Consider the following 19,610-nt stretch of genomic DNA (forward strand, 5'->3'; position numbering starts at 1 on the left):
TATTGTCTTATGAACTTATGATTGAAAGCCAAATAAAGGTCATGGAACAACCAGCTTTTGCCATGCATGCTGGAAAGAATCACAATGAGGGAAGTCAAGTTCGCTACAAGTCGAATTTTCCTTCAAACTTCCCTCCTAAAAATGGACCACGGCAAGGCCAGTACAAGCCATCTTATTCTAAGCCACCACAGCAACCTGTCAAGCCTAACGGATCCACTTCAAACTCTATGTCCAATGCCAACTCCTACAATCGCACTCCATGTCAAATTTGTGGAAAGACAAGCCACCAAGCCTTGGATTATTATCATCGTACGGACTACAGTTATCAAGGACGACATCCACCAACGCAACTTGCTACCATGGTTGCTCAAAGCAATATAGTCCATGAAGAGGAGACCTTGTGGTATGCGGACTCAGGCGTAAATCAGCATATTTCTAATGACATTGCTAATTTGTCTTTGCAGGAAACATATACTGGTAAAGATTCGGTGGCTGTAGGTAATGGAACTGGCCTTCCCATCTCTAATATTGGCTCCTTTTCTCTACAAACTCCACAAAAACAGTTCTCCTTTCAAGATGTGTTGCACTGTCCTAATGCCATGATTAACTTGCTTTCTATTAATAAGTTTTGTGTGGATAATCAATGTTATTTTCTTCTAACCGACACTCATTTCTTTGTCAATGGCAAGATATCGGGAAAAACACTTCTGGAGGGACCAAGTGAAGCTGGACTCTACCTTATTGCATTGAATAAATTTTCTCAAAATAATTGGCGTGCACGTGTAGCTTTCTTTGGGATCAAAACCTCTCTTGATGTGTGGCACGCTAGGCTTGGACATCCCTCCTCTCAAGTGACCAAGCACATTATTTCTACTTTCAAGCTACTTGTTGTTGGGTCCTTTTCTCAAGAGTCTGTTTGTCCGTCCTGTCAATTAGGCAAAAGTAAACGATTACCATTTACTCAGTCTACTAGAGTGTCTATTAGTCCATTGGAACTTGTTCATTCTGATGTTTGGGTCTCACCTATTTCTTCTATAAGTGGTTGTCGGTACTATGTTATTTTTGTTGACGATTTTCTAGATTTACATGGATGTATCCTATTTCCACTAAATCCGAAGTTTTTCATTGTTTTATTAAATTCAAAATGTTAGTGGAAAATCTCTTCTCTTGCAAGATTAAACAATTTCAGTCCGACAATGGTGGAGAATATACATCTAATAAATTTATTTCTTTTCTTAACTCCCATGGTATTTTTCATCGTCTCACTTGTCCTTATACTTCTCAGCAAAATGGAGTTGCCGAAAGAAAACATCGACACATAATGGAGATTGGATTATCCTTATTGGCTCAATCCAATCTCTCACAAAATTTTTGGGTCGATGCTTTTTCAACTGCGATTTTCTTAATTAATCACCTCCCTACTCACTACAAGAAATTGGCTCAGTTGCGGGGATATTTGGTCTGCTGGAATTAATATCGCCGCAATAAGTCATGTGTCACGGCGACTTCTTGGTCGACGCGGCTTCCAGCCCGTAACTTTTTTTTTCTCTTTTTGCGGCGATTTTAAATTATTTTGCGGCGAAAATATTCGCCGTAAATATTGTTTTTATTTTTACAGCGATTTTGAAGATAGTAGCGGCGATATAAACCGCCGTAAAATGTCAAAATCTAATGCCGACGCTATTTTTCGCTGCAAATCTCCAATTAATGTAAACGGCGCCAATACCTCCACATAAAATCAGTTTTCCCCCCAAATCCGGATTTCCCCTCAAATCGCGATTACCTTCGTCCCCATTTTTGCCTACCAGTCAGACACACGCCCCTGTTTCCTCTCGGCGATTTAGGAGCTGATAAATTTCTCTCCGTTGCATTCTTCGTGCGTTTCTTGGTTCTCCTTTCGCGGAATCCAGGCCCCTCATTCCAGACTTTGAGTTCGAAACAAAGTCTGTGCCTCACCATCGACCACGTGGAGAGATTGTTTTCGGAAGCCCAATATTGGCGGCGATTATCGTCCATTGAGACGGTGGGGACTATCTTTCATGCGTCGCAGGTATTTGGTTGTTCCCTTTACTGCAAATAGCTCTCCCCCTTCATCCCCGCATGATTTCTTTATTGCAAAAATTATGCATTTTGGTGGGTACTGATTTGTTGTGTGTCTAAAGTCACTGCAGTCTTAAAGGGCTTGTAAGCATCCAAATCATCTGAGTGATCCTTTTTTTCTTGATCTGTAGCTTATGGATTTTTTCTGCTTCGTTTGGTTTATTCATGGCCCCTTCACTGGTGCATTGTTTGTGTTGTCTCCTTGGACTGTCTTTGAAGTTCCAAACTGTCCAGTTTCAAAGTTACTGAAAATGATGGGTAAATGAAGTCACAAACTGTATGGCCGTTCCAAAGTGATGCAGTTAAAGGAAAGGAAATGTCTGAGTGTCGGTTAGCTTGATAGGTTAACTCATTGTAGATGCTAGGAATAGAAAGGCTAGCAGGAGAGATTATTAGTTTAGGTTGTTGGAGGATGCCATGGATAGGGAAAAAAAAGTTGGCTTGAACCTGCCTGCTTGGAATACCAAGTTAAAAGGCAAATCTTTTGCGGAATAAATTCTCTGTTTCCACAAGTTAGAATATAAAGAGTTTACATGATAAGATGATATTTGTACAACAAAGGATATGTACTGCAGATTTTCAGCTCCAGTTACAAACTTTACTTAATTATCTTTTGTGGCTATATTTCCTGAACAGAGGAGTTGGAACTGATCTTATGTTTGTAACTGTGTAGATAAGTCTTGAGTCGTGACAACTGTTTGAGTCTTGAGTTGTGACAACTGTCTTGGTATTTTTTTTTTCATATTAAGATGTGTTCGGCCTTTTGGTTTTACGATGTTCTAATCTTTGCTATCATTCATTACTTTGGATTGTTGGTGACATCACAAGAAAAACTGATAGCATATCACTGAAATGAAAACCATTTTAGGTTGATGTATGACAAGAAGAAAGCCAGATCAGAGAACCAAAAGAAATAATACATGCAACCTTACATTTACTGTAATGAATGTGACACAACACCAAACTTAATTGTTTTACCCACCTATAACCCCTCATTTTTATTTTTAATCTGGCCTTTATTGGCACTTTGTTAACTGAGTGACTGCAGGATCTTGAGGTTGTGATTGTCTGCTCTTTATCCAGGAAAAATAGGAAAAAGTTAACAATAAAGCTAATTACTTTCAAAGTTTCATGGCTGAGAAAACATAAAGGATTTTTTCCTGAAAATGCAATTAATTACTTGCTGAAGATTGAGGTTTTGATTTTCATCATTATGAAACCTGATAAACCAAAAAAATAAAAAAATAAAAAAAATAAAATAATAAAAAAGGCATTAACTGATATTGTGATTTTCTTTTTTTTCCTACTGTTGGTGACATGGGGCTTCATGCATATCTTAGTTTCATGCATTAGCTGATCTCCACCTGTTGTAGAAGGGTACTTATCATGTGCCCATTTGCTTGTCAGGCGCCACGATCGTTCCTTTTATTTCTTCTCTAAGCCTTTTGACCTTTCTGCCTCTTTGCCATCCACATAATACATTAGGGTCATGCTTATACTATAGATATGTTCTTCCCAATTTTGGCATTATTAAACTAATAGATGCATGCACAAAACTTTTTAAATAAATTTTCCACGTCTCCCTTTATGTGATCTGTTTGTTCTGGCCATCATCTACACGTAAAAGTTAAGTTATTGTTTTTCTTAACTGTTTGAGTCTGAGTAGGATCCAAAACATTTTCCAATTCCTGCTATATTCAACTGCAGAATTTTAGCGGCGAAATCGTTGGTACTAGCTTAGTTATCCTTATATTATGATATACTTGTCTTTGTCTATTTTAATGAAGCCCCTTTCGTCCAAACATCAGAATAATCATTACCTTCTTTTCATTTTAGCTAAGTTTTGCAATCAAATACAATCTTTATTGCGTCTGGATATTTGAGTATAATACTATTATTAATCAAGACCTGTGATAGTCCAGCACGTTTGGTTATGTATATTCGTTGAACTGATTATAGTTATTATACATGCAAATATTTAATTGTTTACTTGAACTGATTATAGTTAGAATACATTCATGTATTCTAACTATATACTTACTTCAATTTAAAGTTTCTTTGGTGCTGATCAGCAGTACCCCCGGCCATTCCTTTACCCTCCTTTAATTCTTTTGTTTCATTTGTCCTTCTACATTCTTTTGGTTTTAATTATAGGTTGTCGTATTATGGTAAACCAATCAGTGGGTCTTTTATCTAAAAATTGGTTGCCTCATTTCTAATGTAAAAGTGTATTTTTTTTTAATATTTTGATTTTTTTGCACTTGCGGTCAAAGTGAGCGGTTACTTTGAGGGATAGAGTAGCAGCACCCTTTTATTTTTTTTTTCTTCTTTCTTCTTCTTGATTGGATTGCAGGAAATTAGTTAGCTAGCTTCCAATGACATGCATGGCAAAATGTGTTTGTACTTCTAATTGGTTTTAATTAATCATCTTCCTCATGATCATATAGTAAAAATTTGCGTCCAAAAGGTGCCACTAATGCAATGAACTGCATATTTAGGGCAAAAGGGTTGATGAAGACTAGCTGAAGTATTTAGAAGCTGGATTTTGGTAACAAACAAGGGTTAGCGGCTGGCCTAGCTAACCCTTGTTTTGTTGTTTCATTTGGATGTGATTCCCTAACTTTGTGTTACTCATGAATTTGCAATTCAGAATAACTAAATAAATGAATACTTCTTCAAGCTTTTTGAGCTGTTGTTCATCTCATATATATTCGAGAGGTAGACCCCCCCATATATGGAAATCGATCATATCCTATTACATATTATAATAGGATATATTCATGTCCATATATAGACTTACATATATGGACATGAATCCTATGCTCATGAGTTAGAGATTACATTAATTTAAATATGCCCCCGATGTTTAACCTAATTGCTTCATTCTGAACATTTCTTTTTTTCCTTCCCTTTTTTCCCCCACAACCAATTATTAGGAGCTAATGATTAAGAAAGATGAAGGCCAATGGATATATTAATTTCACCTTAGCATCCACTTCTATGTATAGTTAATGGAATTTAGAGATCTATGGTAAGCTGATTTGTACTAAGATATTGAAATAAAAGACTCAAAAAAGAACGAGTTCCCTTCAAGAGGGGAATTAAATCAGCTTATGTAGCTGATAAGCGTCTTAGTACTTGTATTTATTTTTTCATGGACAAATATAAGATCTCTCTCTCTCTCCCTCTCTATTATTATTTCTCTTCCCAATAGCCCTTCAACATATCAATGTCTTTGAACAGTACTGTCAATTTATTGCACATGACAAACATCTCTCTTTCATTAACTTCTAGCAAATACAATCTGTGACAGTGGCTATAGGATAGGATAGGAGGTGTGAGGTGTTGTGTATGGCCATCATGTACTTGAGCATGTTATGTATAGATATAACATATCTATCTATATATGTTGGTCAAAATGAATTCCATCACTTGTGCAATGTACCTACAGGTAAATCAATAGAATAGTGCTACCATATCCATATTAATTACAACCATTTGACCATGATGGCAATTTTCTGCTATTATTTGCGGATTAAGCTAGCTAGCTTAATGTCATTAATTCCTAAAAGCCAATAAGTAGGGTTACCCAAAATCATCACTTCAATAAAGCCAATAAGTAGATCATGACTCAACGTAGGGTTTGTTTCCCTTGGTATTATAATTAGCTAGCCAGCTTTCTTTTCCCTTTTTAATTTTATTTAGGGTTTGTACATGTTTGTTTGTTTTTTACCCAGTAATTGTACATATATGTAAGACATTAAGAGGTGAAGTTTAGGTTGGCTTTTGTTTTTTTGAATCACTGGAAATGTGGGGCTTGAACAGGTGTGTTAATGTGATATCAAACCATTGTGTTTGCAATGATAACAAGTGGTAATTCTCGGTGGGGTTCAAATAAGTATAAGATTAGACTTCCAATAATGCACCAATTCCACTAAAATTTTCCTGCTTTCGAATGCAGATCACCAATTTACATAGTTATGCATTTAACTATGTGAATTATTGGGCATCGACCAATTTTGTTATTTTGTACTGCCTTGGGATCCCACTTCCACTTCTATTCTTTCAAGCCAAGAATGAATTTCTAAATATTGTTCTGATCTTTAGTTAGATGATGAATGCATGCCATGCCTTCAGATGAACATTATTGTGTAAGTCAGAGTTTGAGTTTTGAGATATTTGGATCCATGCGGCTCAACAGATTTGTGATGTGTTCCAGTTATTTACTCCTAATTATTCTAACTCTGAATGGAATGATTTGAGAGATTATAATTGGCTATATCATGAGATACCATTTTGAATCTCATTGTATAAACTTTAGGCAGGATATCAGTTCTTTCTTGCTTGATTACATGTAACTTGAGGTAAGAGCTCGTCACCTTTGCTAATCTTTTGGATTGTAAGGCTGAGCAAGATCAAATAACTCAATATGTTCAGCTCGAGTTATAGTTAAGTGTTCGAGCCTAGTCGAGCCTGACATTAGTCTCAGCGGAGTTGAGTTATTATTATTCTTTAACACGCTATATCATAGTCAATTTATTTCTTTTAGCTTCCCTTGTGCTCTTTTTAAACAAAAATTACATGAATAATATATTTGGTTTTGGATAAAAAAATGACCATATCTTTTCATTGTTGGACTCCCCCCACCAGATTTTTCCCAACATGTAGATGTTCCCCAATGACAATCTATTGGCATTTTCTAACCTTTCATCGTATATGTAACATCGCCCAGAATACTGATCTTGTGCAAGGAGAATTCTTGTAATTCCTTAGACCATAATGGTTCTCCAACCATCCATTAGTTTCCCTCCAAGGCCCATCTTTAATAATCCAGGCATCATGGTTGTTTAGAAGATATGGTTTTGGTTGCATGTCTTCAGCCATAATTCTCAACGTAGTGTTCACAAGTGCAGTTTAATAAAGGCTTACCCAATTCATATATGCCATAATTGTTTTGTGTATAAGTAATGATAATATTCAAGCATACTACCTACACGCTTCCATAACTTCGATAATTCTTCCAACTCTTGTGTATGTGGACCATCTACTTAGAATCTTTGTATGCACCTTGATCTAGAATATACCAAAAATATTCACATATATATGACTATGTTTAACATGCTGACATATATTTTCTACAGCACTTCACTGCTCCTGGCATAAACACACTAAACCATTCATCACTATCTCTTCGTCACTCCACAACGATCTTCATGACAACCTTGGTTAGTATCGTTTTCAACATCTTCTCTTGTGCTCCACATACAAGTAACTTCATACTCGCCTGCTTATTTATTCAACAATACACTTTCTCATATTCTTTACCCGTCTTCCATATAACTAAATCTTAGTTATCCGATTAACTAACATGTATATTTCGACCTTTTTAGATGGACAAAAACTGGATGAACTTGACCGATAGACTTCGTTCGCCTGCATACGCCGATGGGGTTAACACTTTCCTCACCCTTGCACAAAACCATTCTCAGGGCAGTGATCGCATTCGGTGTCCATGTCGTTCATGCTGTAATAATCTCTTCTTGCCTATACAAATTGTGGAGACTCACTTGTTCATTAAAGGGATCAATCCAAATTATACCCAGTGGGTATTTCATGGGGAGGAGGAAACACGAAGTTTCAATGACGATGGTGACGATAGTGTTACTGATTACGCCCACGAGTACATTGATGACATGGACCATATGTTAGATGACATCCGGGCAAGCACATTCGTCGATGTTCCCCAAGATCATGGTAATCCATCGCCAACTCGTGGATCAATACCAGATCCCTCCCCAAGTTCATCTTTCGACCATCTACTAGAGGATGCCCGACGTCCACTTTTTGCTGGTTGTACAAAATTCTCAAAACTGTCATTTATTGTGAAGTTGTTACACATTAAGACACTCGGTGGTTGGTCAATAAAGTCGTTTGATATGCTACTAAACCTGTTGCGGTCTGCCTTTCCTGATGCAGAATTGCCACATTCATATGAGGAGTCAAAGTCATTGGAGCGGGGTTTGGGATTCAATTACCATAAGATTCATGCATGCCCCAATGACTGCATCTTGTTTTGGAAGGAGAATGCTAATCTTAATAAATGTCCTAACTGTAAGGCTTCAAGGTGGGTGCCTAATACACACAAGGCACGCCTTATCCTGCAAAAAGTGTTGCGGCATTTTCTTTTGAAGCCAAGGTTGCAACGTCTCTTCGTGTCTGCAAAGATAGCAGGTGATATGAGATGGCATAAAGAGCAACGGCCGACTGATGAGGATAGCCTGAGACATCCTGCAGATTCAGAGTCCTGGAAGAGATTTGATGAAGAACATAGTTGGTTCGCTCAGGATGCTCGCAATGTAAGGCTTGGGATGTCAAGTGATGGTTTCAATCCGTTCAGCAATATGTCTAAACCGTATAGCATTTGGCCAGTAATCTTGGTTCCGTATAACTTGCCTCCGTGGTTGTGCATGAAAGACCAATTCATGATGACATCCCTCATTATTCCTGGGCCAAAATCTCCAGGTAATGACATCGATGTTTACTTGCAACCATTAATCGATGAACTGCTTGGATTTTGGGAACATGGGGTACCTACGTATGATGCCTCCACAAAGGAAACTTTCATGTTGCATGCTGCTTTAATGTGGACAATCAGCGACTTCCCAGCCTATGGGAATCTTTCTGGCTGGTCAACGAAAGGAAAATTAGCATGTCCATCCTGTAATGTGGGCACAGATTCCATGTGGTTGAAGTATGGCCTAAAACATTGTTATATGGGACATCGTCGTTTTTTGCCGCCAGATCACATGTGGAGAATGAGAAAACATTTGTTCAATGGTCGAGAAGATCAACGCATGCCACCAAGGATTTTAGAAGGAGCTGATGTGGTTGCTCAACTACAGATGATTGGGAATGTGCAATTTGGTAAATCTGGTCGAAAGAGAAAACGCACTGCTGAAGAGTTGAACTGGACAAAGTATAGCATTCTCTTCAAGCTACCGTATTGGTCAACCCTGCGTCTTCGACATAATCTAGATGTCATGCATATTGAGAAAAATATTTGTGATAACATCTTGTGCACATTAATGAACATTCCTGGGAAAACCAAGGATAATATCAATTCTCGACGTGACTTGGAGCTTTTTCAATTTAGAAAAGAATTACATTTGAAGGTCCAAGGTGAACGTGTTACAATGCCACCTGCACAGTACATATTACACGGTCATGAAAGGAATAAATTCTGTGAATGGCTGGCCGATGTGAAATTTCCAGATGGATTCGCTTCCAATATATCGCATTGTGTTTCTGTACGTGATTGCAAAATCAAAGGATTGAAAAGTCATGACTGCCATGTTTTTCTCCAAAGATTACTTCCTATTGCTGTTGGTGGGTACTTACGAACTGATATTGCATTGGCCTTGACTGAATTGAGCACTTTCTTCAAGGAGTTGTGTGCCCGAACCCTGGATGTTAACCGCCTATCACAACTCCAAATTGATATTGTTACAATTCTATGCAAATTGGAGATGATATTCCCCCCATCTTTTTTCGATGTCATGGTCCACCTAGCTGTCCACTTACCCCGTGAGGCCATACTTGGGGGTCCAGTACAGTACAGGTGGATGTATCCATTTGAGAGGTATCTCGGCAAGTTCAAGCGGTATGTTAAGAATAAAGCTCACCCAGAAGGCTCAATAGCCGAAGCCTATATTCACATCGAATGCCTGACTTTTTGCTCAATGTATCTCCAAGATATTGAGACGAAGTTTACTCGAATGGACCGCAACATTGATGGTGGAGAAGCGGAGAATATAGATGGATTCAAGATTTTCAACCAGAAAGTTCGTGTCATGGGTGTGGCTTCCAACTTGAAATTATCAGATAAACTCCTCAAGGAAGCCATATGGTACGTCCTCAACAACTGCGCTGAGATTGGACACTACCTAGAGTAAGCATCCATTATCTCTCAAGTTTGAACTTTTTTCTTATGCCTTTTCGTTGACAACCCATCATTAGTGTATGTCCCTTACGTAACTGGGATATAATGTTTAGATGATTAAATAATCTCCAAATGCAGGGAGCACTACGAGAAATGTAAGGTGCATAGCCCAATGAGTATCAATCGAACACATCAAACTAAGTTTCCAACTTGGTTCAGGAAACGTGTAAGTTAGCTTGCTCCCTCTCTAGTTAGATGAACTCGATCTTTTCTGACTAAGTTAATTAACAAACTATAAGGAATTACCTCCCACCAATATTGTTGTAGGTTCATGACCAGAGAGGGACCAACCCACTCGATGTGACTGCTGATCTGTATGCGTTAGCTTGCGGTCCTGAACCTAAGGTTGCATCTTATGCTGCTTGCATTATAAATGGCAAAAGGTTCCATACAAAACAGCGTGAACTTCAAAGGCGTACATAAAATTCAGGGGTGTTGGTAACTGGTGATGAAAGTACAAATAATGTTGACTTTTACGGTGTTATTAATGATATCGTGGAGTTACGCTATATGGGTTGGCATCGGGTGTACTTGTTCATGTGTGATTGGTTTGACGTTGGTGATCCAAGACGAGGGATACGAGTTGATAACCATATGACCAGTATCAACATGGACAGGACTTGGTATAAGGATGAACCATTTGTGTTAGCATGCCAGGCTTCCCAGTGTTTTTATATTAGAGATATAAGGGCGAAAGGGAGATGGTTTGTGGTGCAAAAGTACACGAATAGGGATGTATATGACATTCCACCGGTGCCAAGGGTGTTAGAAGATATTGATGGCGAATCAAGTGATGATGATGCCTATCAAGAAAATGAATCATCATATGATTATGCACCATTGCATTGTGATGGATGTCCCGTGTCAACTCCATTGAATAGGAATGATATAGAGCCTAGCTTGATTGATGCACGAGAAGTCACTGGTTTGGTTGGTCAAAACATGGATTCAACAGATTTTATTGACGATGGCCCGATTGCTTCTAGTTCAGGAGATGCGTATGGTGATGGGGAATATTCAGATGAGGATGACCTACCCACAGACGACGAGTTTGTGTCAGAATAGTCAACCAGCTGAAAAGTTGATGCACTTTTATTCCATAGTTAACTTTTTTTTGTAATGGGTATGTGTCAGATATAAATTACACATACTTACATGTATGTTCCTTTTCAAATAAGTTATAATGCTCAAGTTACCTTTGATTCATTCATTTTGGGTCAAGTCACTTGCATCTTTCCATAATCAATAGATGTTTCAAGTCATAGATCCTGAATGCACATTTACTATGAATGTAGTTATAATGATAGCTACCTCTAGTTCCAAATTGGTCTATTTATTTATAAGAATAGGAGGTGATATTGGTTGGGAAAATTTGACAAGTAGACGTTTAATATAGTCTGAAACTTAGTTTCACGTGTGAGTCATATGAACAAAGTATAAGTTACCATTAACTATAACTAATAAAAGAAAACTACAAAACCGGTGTTGATTTGTACCATATTAACCATAAATTACAACCCATGTATGAGGAGACCTCATTAATAATTAAGTGAATATTGTGTGTTTTATAGTTTATCTTAACACAACTTTATATTTGTGATATTTCTAAGTCATTATGTTGCGTTTCTGACATATATTATTGCATCTCAGGTGGGGGGAAAAAAGACGGCGTTGCATTTATCCTGCAAGAAATGAGGAGCATCAACATTCAAGGTAGATATGCAACGATTAAGTTCTTTTCTTATAGTAGGTTGTGTGATCTTTTTCATGTATGCTACGTGATTGCAACAAACGAAAACCCTGCTATTTAACTTTGTTTTTCAATCATATTACAATTTTGAAAAAGATTGCTATATATATAGGTGTATCATGAAGACAGCGAATAAAATATCCATCATTTGGTTTGTAGATAGTAGTCATCTAACTCCAATGGGTATTAGAGTCACGTTTCAATTAAGGTATTTAATATGATTTGATAAAGGGCAAAAGCTTTTTTGTAACTCATTCGTAAGATGTGATACAAATGCAGGTGATGCGATGGGCGACAGTTTTCGAGGAAGAGGGGCTGCACGAGGTATTCGTGCTCGACGATTTGTACCATATACATGTAGAGCCCGTCGACCACGTGGATCTCGCATCGCTTCATACCATTCCACTAGCTCAGATGCAGATCCGTCAGGATCGGATGACTCAACGCAGCCTCCCAGTCATCCATGGGAGCCACCATGTCCAACTCCAATGCCCCCCCCCCCCCCCCCCCCCCCCCCCCCCGGGCCGAATAGAGAATCATCATTCAGAATAGAACCCCCATCTAATGGAGACAATATCGGTACAGTTCATCATTTTTATTCTTTTTTCCAATACAAAACCCGTAGGACATTATGTGTAAACAACAAAGATTAAATATGAATCATGATCTCATATTCGTATTTTTTTTTCTATGAACTTGAAATACAGATGTGACATCTCCCACAATGCCTGTCGCGAATCAAGAACAGCCCAAACGTAGACGTGGGCCTGCTAAGTGTATTGAGTTTGAGAAAGCGAGAAAGTACGGGAAAGTGCTTTTGAAGATTAATGAAGGTGAAACAGCCCCGTGCTGCGAGAACGCATCCATGTTCACCACACGGGTATCACAAATAGTAAAACAACATTGCGACATGAGTTATGCGAGGTGGACTGATGTGCCTGATGCAGAAAAGAACGAGTTGATCGAACGTGTGAGGGTAAGAACATTGTTATTTCATATTGAGGGTAAGGAAGTGGGCGTACAAAACAAGATGACGTTAACGTTTGGGTTAATCCATGTAGGGTGACTTCGTGTTGGATTGGGATCAGGAGAATCATAGATTGGCCGTCTTGAAGCAGTTGCGTAAGCGGTTCAATGCATTTCATCACGAATTACACAAAAAATATTTATCGTACGGCAGTCACTCAGAAGCATTGGCTTCTGGGTGTACCATGGTCAATGACAACGTTTGGGTTAAGTTGTGTGAGAGGTGGGGAACCGACAACTTCAAGGTATACATTGGTTATTCAAAATAAAAAAAACATATGAAATTTAACTTAACATGACTTTTAATTTTATTATGCAACTTGTGTGTAAGCTAACATTGTGTGTTAATGACAGAAAATCTCAGCACAAAATCGGGAGAATAGAAATAGGCAAACTGTTAACCACACAACTGGCCGCAAATCGTTTGTGAGGATGTTGGAGGAGAAGGTACATTCTTTATTAAATGGATTGGTTGGTCACTCTTGTATGCTCACAACCCATTTGCATCGTAACTTGTATGCTCCTATCTCTCTATTCTCTGGGAAGTCTTTGAACAGAGAGATGGGATTCAATTAAAGAGAGACGGATAGAGGCTCTCGGTTTGAGAGATTGAACTATTTTTTCAGTTCCATACAATTTAAGTCGGTAGAAAAGTTCAAAGATGATTGATCTTCAATATGAAGCTTTGTTTGCAATTGGTTTAATATAGTCTGAATCTCGTAACTTGCATTTGTGGAGGGCATTTGTTCAGAAATGTTCATGTCCACTCATGTGCATCGTAAGGTATCTTCGAGATAAGCTGATTTGTATTGAAGCATTTGTGTGGTTGTAAGTACATGGGTCTTTTTATATGATTGGCCCTTTTTGCTAATCTTTCGGTCTAATAATATTCTTAATTCCACACACTTGTAGCGGGCTACGAATGCGAATTTGGTGGAGTTCTATAAGGAGACCCGATGGTCAAAGAAGAATGGTAGATTTGTCACCACAGCCGCTGAAGACACTTATGTGAGTACCAAGGCAAACTCAAAACTATTTGTTGAAACAAAAAAGGCAAATTGGTCAATTACTTTATCTTTGAGTAAGTGGCTTATTCATGGCCCATACAAGACTTAAGAGTAACCATATAAATAATTTACATGTGTAGAAGGAGATGATTGGCAAGATGGATGGTCTAGCGCCTGAACAACGCACCGATGAGGCAGCTGCGAGTGTTTTTAGGGAGGTACTTGGTCAGAGACCAGGATACGCAAGGGGGCTAGGCGAGATGGTCATCCCGGAGTCGACAAGACAACGGGACCGTGAACGAGAAAGAGAGTACCTTGCGTTAATTGAAAAACATAAGAAAGATGCCGACAATTATAAGAAAGATGCCGAAGTTTACAAGACGCAGCTTGATGAAGTGAAGGATGAATTGCGAGAACTTCATGAGAGGCAAAATGAAACTGATAAGATGATGAGGATGTTCTTCTTCAATTTCCATCCTTCCCCTGGGTCTCTCCATTCTTCTGGAGAGACCCAGTGAACCTTGGTTTTGAAAGGAGGGAAGGGCTTTTTTGTATATTTTGGGCAGTTTTTGGATGTGAAAGATCGTGGGTGGCCAATATGTGAAATAGATATATATATATATATATATTTATATATATATGAAGACAAAGGTTGTCTATTTTTGTGCTGTGGGAGAGGTGTGGGCAGTCGGTGGGATTTTTTGGACTTGTAGAGGGGATAGAAAGTTAGGGATTTAGCATCCTGATGAGTAGATCCTGAATTCACTTTTTGCTGTTGGATGTTTTTGCTGACTGGTATGGGCTTAAATGAATTTTCAACACCTTGAACGGCAATTAGGTGATGGGTTATTGGCAGTGCAGTATATTGAAGGTACAATGTATAAGTTATGTAATTCTTTGATTCCTTCTCCAATGAATTTGTGGTACACATAACTTTTTTGTCAAATAGGAAGCTTTTTCTGGTTATAAGTAAGAAAGGTTTGTTAGAATCTGAATATTCCTAACAAACCTTTCTGTTTTCAAGTCAGGAAAGGGATATTTTGATGGAGCAGCTGGATTGCAAATCTGCATACCAAAAATTAGGTATGTGTGTACCCATTTTCATTCCTGGCATAAAAGATCTTCAATGGCATTTTAAAGTTGGTGTACCCATTTTTTACATGATACAAAGTTCAGGATAATATTTTGTTTTTTATACATTAAAGTTGTAATTAGTTAAGCGTGGTGTTGTGAAATATGTACACATGAGAGACATGAGGGAGGGAGTGTCTGAGGTTAGAGAGTGCATGTCCTTGGTACTTCATGGTTGAAAGTACTTTTCATGTAACTAATCCTAGCTGTTTATTGTTCCTATTTTCTCAGAATACCAAGGCATGGTCTCTAAATGGATTGTCTGAAGTAAATGGAAAGCATTGATCTCCCAACCTAAAAAATGTAATTGTGTGTGTGAATTTTTTTTCTTGAAATTCAATTTCATGAATTTAATTTTGTGGGATTACCAGGTCTAAGGCAGGAAGTGTTCAACTTCATCCACCACTATCAGCTCAAAGGTTTGGTTCAAAATCAGCAAAGTAAGTTTAATCGTTTGTGAGGATGTTTAGATTTTTTTAAGTTAATCTTTTATACTTATATGAGACATCATTATTTGTTAGAAATGCACTTATAGGGCAAAATTATGTTTTTGTTGATAATTTCGTACTTCTCATGACCATAGTCAATTATTCTAAATAGGATCCGGAAGTATATTTCAAGCCTTAGACCTGCTGCTAAAGTTGGCAAAATAGGGCCCCTCATTGATGCATGCATTTGTTATTTGGCTTGGTTGTTAACATATCAATGTTTACAAGTAAGATATTTTGCTTGCTTGGTGACAGTTTTTTTCTTATCTTTTTTTTATAAGTACTAAGCTTGGTGCCAAGGGTGTTATTAGTTTTTCGATCATTTTCATTTTCTGGTTTTGTGCTTACCACTTCCCCAAGTTCATGTTTTTTGGGCCCCGATGCAATTTATTTCTTTATGTGCTAAATAAGTTGTTTTGTGGATTAATGTAAGGTGCTTAGAGCATATATTTGGTTGGTCAATAGAGTTCACTTGGTGTTTCTCATGTCACCTCTTGAGGTTGAGATGGAGGGATGGAATAAAGGAAGAGAAAATGAAAAATAAGAGGCTGAAATGTTAAGAGAACCAAAAGAAATTTTTCCTCTGCTGTTTTCATCAATTTATTTCCTGCTTTGGGTCATTTTTTACCAGTGAAGAAAGTGATGCTAATATAGGCTGATGTTATTTGTTTTTAACAACTTGGTTCATGAGAAAACTGCTGCATACGCTTATGAGGAACGCCCCAATTTTGGGGCTTAGGGTCTTCAGCAGGTTCATGCATCTACCATATAGTATAGACCAATTCATAGATGTAACCCCCCCCCCCCCCCCCACTACACACACACACACACAACAACAAACACAACATAAATATATATATATATATATATATATATATACGCACTTCGTCAATTAAGAGCATGATTGTTAAAAAGGAAGGGTCACAATAGTTTCATATTTGTGTAAATTAAAGAAACTATATATTAATAACTGAGAAACACTTTCCTATTCTTATATTCAATCATTAAATTTATATACAGGAAAAGGCATTTGATGAAGTGCAGATGCAGCATCAGAGAGATGGGAAGACACTAAGAAGGCAGCTTATGTAGCTGCCCTATATTTATATGTCATCATGTGCCTGTCAAAGTGAGCTGTATGTTTTCTCAAACCCTGCACTTCTAGCTCTCATATGCATACAGTAATATATATATATATATATATATATATATATTGCTATATATTTAATGAACTATATGACCATATACAACTGTAAATTTCTGCTTAGACCATTGTGTTTGGTTGTCTTTGAGTTCACTTGGTACTTCTCATGTCACCTCTTGAGGTTGAGATGAAGGGATGGAATAAAGGAAGAGAAAATGAACAATAAGAGGTTTCATTTTAAGAGAATAGGGAATTAATTAAGTACTGGTTTGAGTAAGGCTATTTGCTCTGCTGTTTTCATGAAGTTATTTTCTGTATAAACCGGCATTTTTTACAAGCCAAGAATTTCTGCTTGGTGAGCAGATGTTATTAGTTAACTTAAGACCAAAAACTGTCTTGGTTATTGTGCTTCAGTTAACTTGTGCAATATGCTGTTAGAGTGAGAGTTTTCTGTTTGGATGTGTATAATACTCCTTTGTGGATTCTGTTCATGGTTGCTTAGAGCTGGTTTTGGATGTGCCTTTGAGTTAACTTGGTACATTAGGGTCATGTCACCTCTTGAGGTTGAGATGGAGGGATGGAATAAAAGAAGAGAAAATGAAAAAGTAGAGGTTGAAATGTTAAGAGAACAAGGGGTTTCGAACCATAAGTGCTGTTTAGATTGAGTTTGCTATTTCCTCTGCTGTTATTATCTTCAAATTTTATGCTTTGGGTCATTTTTTACAATTCAAGATCGGGTCATGCATGCTTGGTGAGCTGCAGTTGTTAGTTTATAGACTAACAACTCGGTGGGGTTTTTCTTTTTCCTAACTTGTGCAATGACTATGGTTTTTGAGCAAGAACATCTCTCTTCCAGATGTGCATAATTTTGGTTTTAATTATAGGTTGTTTTTTGGTTGCTTAGAGCTGGTTTTGGTTGTGCATTTGAGTTCACTTGGTAGGCTGATCATCATCTCAACCTGAGGTTGAGATTGAGATGGAGGGATGGAATAAAGGAAGAGAAAATGAAAAAAGTAGAGGTTGAAAACTTAAGAGAAGGTGGACTTGTGCAATGTACTGGCATTGGAACGTGTTGGTATTTCCTCTGCTGTTAATTATTTCTGCTTTGGGGCAAGACTTACAAGTCAAGAAGGGTCATGCTTGGTGAACTTATTGGTACTTGTGTTTTTAGACTAATTAAAGTGGTTTGGTTTTTGTTTTTCCTAACTTGAGCAAGATGTTTTTTGAGCAAGAACATCTTTGAGGGATGAGCAGAATGTTTTGTTTTGTGGATAATCTGTTTTTGGTTGGTTAGTGCCCTAATCGGTTGTGCCTTTGCATCTACTTGGTACTTCTCATCATGTCACCTCTTGAGGTTGAGATGGAGGGATGGAAATAAAAGAAGAGAATATGACAAATAAGAGGTTGAAATGTTAAGAGAACAGTGAATAAATGTACTGGTTTGAGCTTCATTATTTCCTCTGCTGTTTTCTAAATATTTTCTGTTTTGCTTCTGAACGTAGTCAATTATCTAGCTATATATTGACTAACTTTAATCATGTGCATATGAGGGGATTCAATGGTGGAGTCTTATGTAAGAAGAAATGAAGGAATTGTGAGGAGATCATAAGCAAACAGTAAGAGAATTCACAGTAGATTATGTACACTGAGTTGTGTAGATTGATAGTAATTTCCCTATTAGGAATACCAAATGACCTTAAATATCAATATGTGACATTAGATAAACCTTTATAGAAACCACGTAAAAGGGTGGGGTTAGTAGAATCATAGCTTCCTGGGGGATAGTTTATTACTGCTGTGAAAAGGGTTCATTATAATTGCTGATTTGGTATTTTTATAACAATAAACAGTAGTGAAGTTTATTTTGTAGTAACGGATTTGTTTTTTTCTTTTTTTGTGTATCATTGCCAGATATTGGAGTTGGAGATATAGCAAGATCAAATATGCTGAAATTTTGAGATTTTAAGGGCATTGTTGCAATCATGTTGAAGCTTGTTCTACCCACCCCTCATGCCCCAGGTGCATATTGAAATAGCTGAGTAGATGTAATTTCAGCTGCAGGCCAATTGACATATATTGAATGAATGTGCACATTTTCAGATAATATTGTTTAGAAGATATTTAGTAGTTGCGTTGTAGGTTTTGGATGCATATTGGTACACCCTAGTGTAGCCCATAATTACATTAATGTGAATTCTATGTAACTGAATTTGACTAAATGAATGTATTAGTTTAATTATGAGATGAAAATGTTTCCTACTTGTGTGGTGTTTATTATTTTTTTAATATATATATTTAGTATATTTATTTCAGGTAAGATACTAAACATATATATATTCTTCTGGCTTACCTCAATTTAATAAGAAGTTGCAATGTGTGTTACCAATGTGACAACAAATCCCAGCCAAAACGGCGAATGGAAAAAAAAAATGAACCAAAGCATATTTGCGGCGAATTCAAACTCGTTGGAATCAACCTAATTTTCGTTGACAACCCAATAGCGGCACTGCTATATCGCCGAAAATCATCACTTTTCAGCGATTTATATGCGCCGCAATATACAGGTATACCGTCAACTACTATTGCGTCGAGTTGAGAAAATCGTCGTGACAATTATTTGCGGCGATAATATTCTTTGCGACGACGACGCATCCGCAGAAATAGCTGATAAGGCGACGAAAAATGAAATCGCCGTGATAAGCATCGTAACTTTTTCGGCGACCAATATCGCCGTGGATTATATTGTAGCGACGATATCACAATATCGCTGGGATAGTATCAAAGTTTTTTGCAGCGATATTCAGGATTATTTACGACGATATATGTCGTCGCTTTAAATTTTTCGCAACGATATTAGACCAAACAGAAAGACTCTTTTGCAGCGTGCATGTCATTATTTTGGGGCGAATAAAACGCGCCGGTAAAAGTCTAATTCCCAGCGAGTTTTGGCGTTCGCTGCGATTTA

At 37.6% G+C, this 19,610-nt stretch overlaps 1 protein-coding gene across 1 annotated transcript; it reads left to right on the forward strand.

Annotated features, from left to right (window-relative positions):
- Positions 1–12,423: 12,423 nt before the first annotated feature.
- LOC121244686 lies at positions 12,424–14,471 on the forward strand. Its single transcript, XM_041142859.1, has 5 exons — positions 12,424–12,825; positions 12,911–13,120; positions 13,230–13,322; positions 13,788–13,883; positions 14,023–14,471. Exons 1-5 carry the CDS (start codon positions 12,574–12,576, stop codon positions 14,398–14,400), a joined length of 1,029 nt encoding a protein of 342 aa, XP_040998793.1. The 5' UTR covers positions 12,424–12,573; the 3' UTR covers positions 14,401–14,471.
- Positions 14,472–19,610: the final 5,139 nt, after the last annotated feature.

The sequence above is a fragment of the Juglans microcarpa x Juglans regia genome, chromosome 8S (assembly GCF_004785595.1).
Source record: "Juglans microcarpa x Juglans regia isolate MS1-56 chromosome 8S, Jm3101_v1.0, whole genome shotgun sequence".
Classification (NCBI taxonomy): domain Eukaryota; kingdom Viridiplantae; phylum Streptophyta; class Magnoliopsida; order Fagales; family Juglandaceae; genus Juglans; species Juglans microcarpa x Juglans regia.